This window comes from Acanthamoeba castellanii (genome assembly GCF_000313135.1).
Source record: "Acanthamoeba castellanii str. Neff unplaced genomic scaffold scf7180000084757, whole genome shotgun sequence".
In the NCBI taxonomy this organism is placed as follows: Eukaryota; Discosea; order Longamoebia; family Acanthamoebidae; genus Acanthamoeba; species Acanthamoeba castellanii.
Window position 1 is genome coordinate 32149 of NW_004457453.1, and position 5063 is coordinate 37211.

The following is a 5063-nucleotide window of genomic DNA, read 5'->3' on the forward strand; positions in this document are numbered from 1 at the left end:
TGGAGGAGCGCGAGCGCGAGCTGGCCGCGGTGCGGGCCGCGCTGGGCCGGCTCCAGCGCCAGGCCGACGACTACGCTCGCCGCCACCAACACGAGGCCACCGAACTCAAGCGCCTCCTCGACGAACATCGCCAGCGCGGTACTACTCCTCTTTTGTATTGAAGAACATACGTTGTGTGTTGCGGTATTGACCTGACGAGTCTCTGGGTTTGTAGCCGAGGCGCGGCTCGAGCGAGTGCAGAGCACGCTGCAGCGCCGATTGGAGCAGGCCAACGAGATGCTGCAGTACGAGCGCAACGCCAGGGACGCGCTGCAGACGGAGAAGGACGCGGTCGACTCCGAACTGCGCCGGACCTACGCGCAGTCCTCCAATGAGCGCCTGAAGCTCGAGCGCGATCTCAAGGACGCCAAGGACCACGTCAGTCGACTCCTGGATGGTACACACCCCACCGCACACACACACACACACGCACACGCACCACCGCACACATTGTCAATTGACTTCCTCACTTCAATCGTCGTCGTCAATGCAGCGCGGGCTCGGCTGGAGTCGGAGGTGCACAAGCTGGACGTGGTGGCGGCGCGGGTGACCGAGCTCGAGCACGAGTACGCCACGGCGCAGCGCAGCGCGAACAAGCTCCAGTCGGAGCTCAAGTTCGTGCGGGAGCAGTACGAGCGGGCCGAGCTCGACAAGAAGGAGGAGCGCGACGGGCGGCGGCGGCTCGAGGAGGAGCTGCGCGTGGTGCGGGGCCAGCTCGAGGACCTTCACACCCGCTCCAAGAGCCAGCGCGAGGAGCGCGACTCGGCCCAGCGCGCGACGATGGACGAGGAGTACCTCCGCAAGGTCCTGCGCGAGAAGGAGTCGCTCGAGGTCCGCCTCGGCCACGCCGCCGTCAAGGAGGAGTCCGCCAACGCCCGCATCGACGAACTCACCAGGTACCGCCACTTTAAAGTGAGTCCAAGTTTGGTTAAGGTGACTGCGCTGACGTCACGCTGACCCATTTACAGGGAGCGCGAGACGCTGGAGAGGGAGAGCGACAAGGTGCACAGGGAGCGGGACCGGCTGCAGCGCGAGCTCAAGGACTGCGAGCGCCGGGCCGAGGCCGAGAAGCAGCGGCGCACCGATCTCGAGCGGGAGGTCAAGCGCCTGGAGCACGAGCTCGACGACGCCCACCGCAAGACGGCCGAGCTGCAGAGCCGCGGCGGCAGCAGCCGTGGTGGTGCCCCTGCCGCGGTCAACGCCGAGGTCGAGGCCGAGCGCAGGGTGCGAGAGCTCGAGAAGCGCTGCGAGACCGAGCGGCGGGAGAAGGACGAGAAGGAGCGCGAGGTGCGGCGGCTCAAGGACCTGTTGGCCGAGCTCGAGAGCAAGCAGGAGGAGACGCAGAGCCGCGAGCAGCGCGCGACGTCGGTGCGCGAGAAGAATGTCGCCCGGGAGCTTGAGGAGGCTCGCGCGCAGGCGGAGAAGCTCAAGCGCGAAGTCGACGCCGAGCGAACCCGCAGAGAAAAGGCCGAAGAGCAGGGCCTCAAAGCCGACCATCTTGCCAAAGGTACCACCTTCATGCGTTGCAACACGACACGCACCGCACACACCGCCATCGCGCACGTCGCACATACGCACACATCGCACACACGACCAACGATCGGGCCAATGCAGACTGGGAGAAGAAGTACAAGGCCGGGCTCAGTTCGGCGAGCGGGGCGTCGGACGCGCTGAACGCCGAGGTGGCGCAGCTGACCGACAAGCTCAGGAAGGAGGGCGACCGGGCCAGGGAGGCCGACGCCAAGGCCAAGCAGCTGGGCGACGAGGTGGCCAGGCTCGACGAGGACCTCGAGGACCTCCGACTGGCCCACGCCAAGCTCGAGAAGGAGAAGAAGCTGCTGCAGGTCGACAAGGAGGAGCTCGAAGAGGACGTGCGCACGCTCGAGGACAAGCTCAGGCTCGCGGTCACCAGCAAGGCCGCCACGAGCGACGACGTCGCCAAGCAGCACGAGGCGCAGGTCAAGGCCCTGGCGGCCAAGTTCGAGAAGGAGAAGGCCGGCCTGCTCAAGGACCAGGCCGAGCTCGAGGCCCAGGTGGTCCAGCTGCGCGAGGCGGCGCGTAACGCCGAGCGCGCACGCGACAAGGCCGCGCAGGACCTGAAGGCTGACGCCGCCGGCAAGCTCGACACGCTCACCGACAAGGTGGCGGCGCTCGAGAAGGAGAAGGCGGCCGCGCAGGGCGAGAAGAAGGCGGCCGAGGAGGGCGCGGCCCAGCTCGCGGCCAAGCTCAAGCAGCTCGAGGCCCGGCTGGCCGACGCGGAAAAGGCCGGGGCCGCCCAGGCGGGCGACGCCGGCAAGAAGGCCGACGCGGCCGTGGCCGCGGCCCAGGCCCGCGAGAAGGAGCTGCAGCGCGAGCTTGATGCGCTCAAGGCCCAGCTCAAGTCGGTCGAGGCCGAGAGCGTCAAGACGCGGGAGGACCTGCACAAGGAGGTGGCCGAGCTCAAGAGCGCCCGGCAGGCACAGACGGCCGGCACGGCCCAGGCTCAGGCCCAGCAGCAGGAGCTCCAGGCCAAGGACGAGCTGCTGCGCAAGGCCGAGGCCGAGAAGCAGCAGTTGCTGGCCCAGCTCGACGCGCTCAAGTCGGCTGCCGCTGCTGCGCAGACGACGGCCAGTAACGGCGCTGCGTCGGCCGAGGACAAGGCCAAGCTCGAATTAGAGAACGCGCGGCTGGCCAGTCAGGTCGAGGAACTCAAGGCCGCCCTAGCCGCCACTGCCAAGCAGCCCGCACCCACCCCCGAAGGCGATGGCGGGACCCGCCGCCGAGCAGTCACCACCGCCGGTGGCGGTACGCACCACCAACACACCATCTTCTCTTGAGGCCGAGTCTTGTTCTCACACGACCACTTTATCGCGTGCGCAGAGCCGAGGGGCAGCATCATCGGAGCCGCCATTGATGCGAACCAGTCCACTGCGCCCAAGCTCTCGCACGTACGTGGTCTTCCCTGGCTGTCGCCTGGTAATTGAATCGACTCGACGCAGGCGGGCTCACTTCTGTACGCCTCTGCGTGTCCCGCTGTGCAGCCGACGGCCAACCGGGCGGTGCCGAAGCGCGCCCACAAGACGCAGAACGCGGCGAAGCTGCTGGAGGAGAAGCGGGACAGGGAGCTCGGGGAGACGCAGAGCAAGGAGGCCCAGGAGGAGACCGACGAAGAGCGCGAGGAGCGGGAGCGGAAGGAGAAGGCCGAGCGCGTCAAGCGCATGGCGGCCTCCTCTGGCATGGGCGGCATGGGCGGCATGGGCATGATGGCCATGGGCAACATTGCCGCCGCTGCCGCGCAACGAGGTACTACCGCCCACCACCCCTCTAACGCCTGGCACACAGCACTCACTGCGCCACCGCACACACCTGCTGTAAGGTCGTGGTGGAAAGGCGGGCGGAGGTCGGGGCAGGGGCGGCAAGTAGTGGACGCTGGGCAAGAGCAAACTCTTGAAGAGCATGTGATATGTTATGTACAACGGAGTGGTTCAGTAGAATATGTACAACACGTGTTGTCAAAACGCAGCAGCACAACACGTATGTCAGCTCGAGCGCCCACGTTCATGTGGGGCGTGGACACTGTTTGTTGCAACAAGGCAAGTCGTTCGCCTTTATGTACATGGAAAGCCATATCACAGAGTCTAGACAGCGTTGTAGTGCTTGCCGGGCTGGCTGTAGCCATGGTGCTGGTGGTGCAGGATGGGCTGCTCGTGGTGAACGTGGTGCACCTGCGGCTGGCCGGCGATGACGTAGGTGCTGTGGCGCGGGCGACAGCAGAGGCAAAAGATGAGGCCGGCGACGATGGCCACCAGGCAGCAGAAACCAACGACGGAGGCCACGATGATGCCGATTATGGCACCCACGCCGAGCACCAACGCGTCCACGTCCTGGAAAGATGGACAAGACATCAATAAAACAATGAAGATGAAGATGAGGATGTAGTGGTGAAGGAGTTGGCGAACATACGCTGGGGCAGATGTTGTGGGTCCAGTACTTGTAGGTGCACGAGGCCGGCTTGTTGCAGTTGCTGCTGCCGCTGACGCAGTCCGTGCAGTAGCCCGTAGTATCGCTGTCACCGCACCAACCGCACGAACCCTGTGCCCGACAATGATGATGATGAAGACAATCAGGTCAATCCTCCAGTCACTACGAGAAACAAGCTGTCATCATCAACATAGAATGATGAATTTACCGAGCAGGTGCTGCAGCTCGTGTACAGAGAACAGTAGGCGGAGGCCTCAACGGGCGAATCCTCGGCGGTGGTGGAGGGGGTCACGGGAGCAGCATCGCTGGTCCCAGGGGCCTCGTCGGCGAAGGCGAAGACAGCCAGGAGGGCCACGAAGAGAACCAAGAGGGTGCACTGCTTGCTGCTCGCCATTGTCGTGTTGTTGGAGGATGGACTTAGAGTCTGTGGAGGAGTTATGTAGCTGGGTCTCGAGCCCGATAATATAAATTGTTGGGTCGGATGTTGGCCATTGGTCCGACAAACAGAAAAAGCTCCCGAGAAATGCCAAGCACAATAAATTCGCAGAAGGAAATGTTGTTTTAACAATTCTTTGCTTTTATCTTTTTTCATTGTAAAAATGGTCACAAACTTGGCAGCCAGGCCATACGCCTGGCCGTGAGTGTGGGCATCGCCACCTCAATATACGAAGAAAGAGAAGAGTGAGAGAGAAAGAGAGCATTGGGCTTACTGGCAGCCGAGAGAGCCGAGGGTGACGGTGGGCTTGGCGGCAGCCGACGAGCCGGCGAGACGCACCACGATGCCGGCGCCCTGGGTGGCTCCGGCCTGGAGCGCGCCGTAGTTGAAGGCCACGTTGAAGGCGTTGGTCGCGCCCTGCCTGTTCAGCTCCCAGAACTGGGTGATCGTAGCGCCGGCCTCGGCCAGGGTGAAGGTCGCCACGCCGCCGTTCAGGGCACGCTGGCCGTTGTTGGTGATGGTGATGTCGAAGATCTGGAACGTGGCGCCGTTGTCGACCCACTGGCCGCCGTTGGCAGCCGAGCGCGCGACGAGGCTCACGGTGGCGCTGCAGCCGGAGGCCGGGCTG

At 64.4% G+C, this 5063-nt stretch overlaps 2 protein-coding genes across 2 annotated transcripts in view; one reads left to right on the top strand and one right to left on the bottom strand.

Annotated features, from left to right (window-relative positions):
* ACA1_206760 (M protein repeat domain containing protein) overlaps positions 1-3441 on the top strand; it is a gene marked incomplete at both ends in the record, with an annotated part of 5465 nt that extends 2024 nt beyond the window's left edge. The window contains 8 exons of the mRNA XM_004339877.1: positions 57-138; positions 215-436; positions 533-935; positions 1008-1546; positions 1654-2823; positions 2899-2966; positions 3060-3321; positions 3395-3441. Of these exons, the coding sequence (XP_004339925.1) occupies positions 57-138; positions 215-436; positions 533-935; positions 1008-1546; positions 1654-2823; positions 2899-2966; positions 3060-3321; positions 3395-3441 (2793 nt within the window). The remainder of the gene's footprint in view (positions 1-56; positions 139-214; positions 437-532; positions 936-1007; positions 1547-1653; positions 2824-2898; positions 2967-3059; positions 3322-3394) is intronic.
* A 215-nt stretch (positions 3442-3656) lies between these two features.
* On the bottom strand, positions 3657-4393 carry ACA1_206870 (uncharacterized protein; the record flags this gene model as incomplete). Its single annotated transcript, XM_004339878.1, has 3 exons — positions 3657-3902; positions 3982-4110; positions 4208-4393. 3 exons carry the CDS (start codon positions 4391-4393, stop codon positions 3657-3659), a joined length of 561 nt encoding a protein of 186 aa, XP_004339926.1.
* Between the last annotated feature and the right edge of the window lie 670 nt (positions 4394-5063).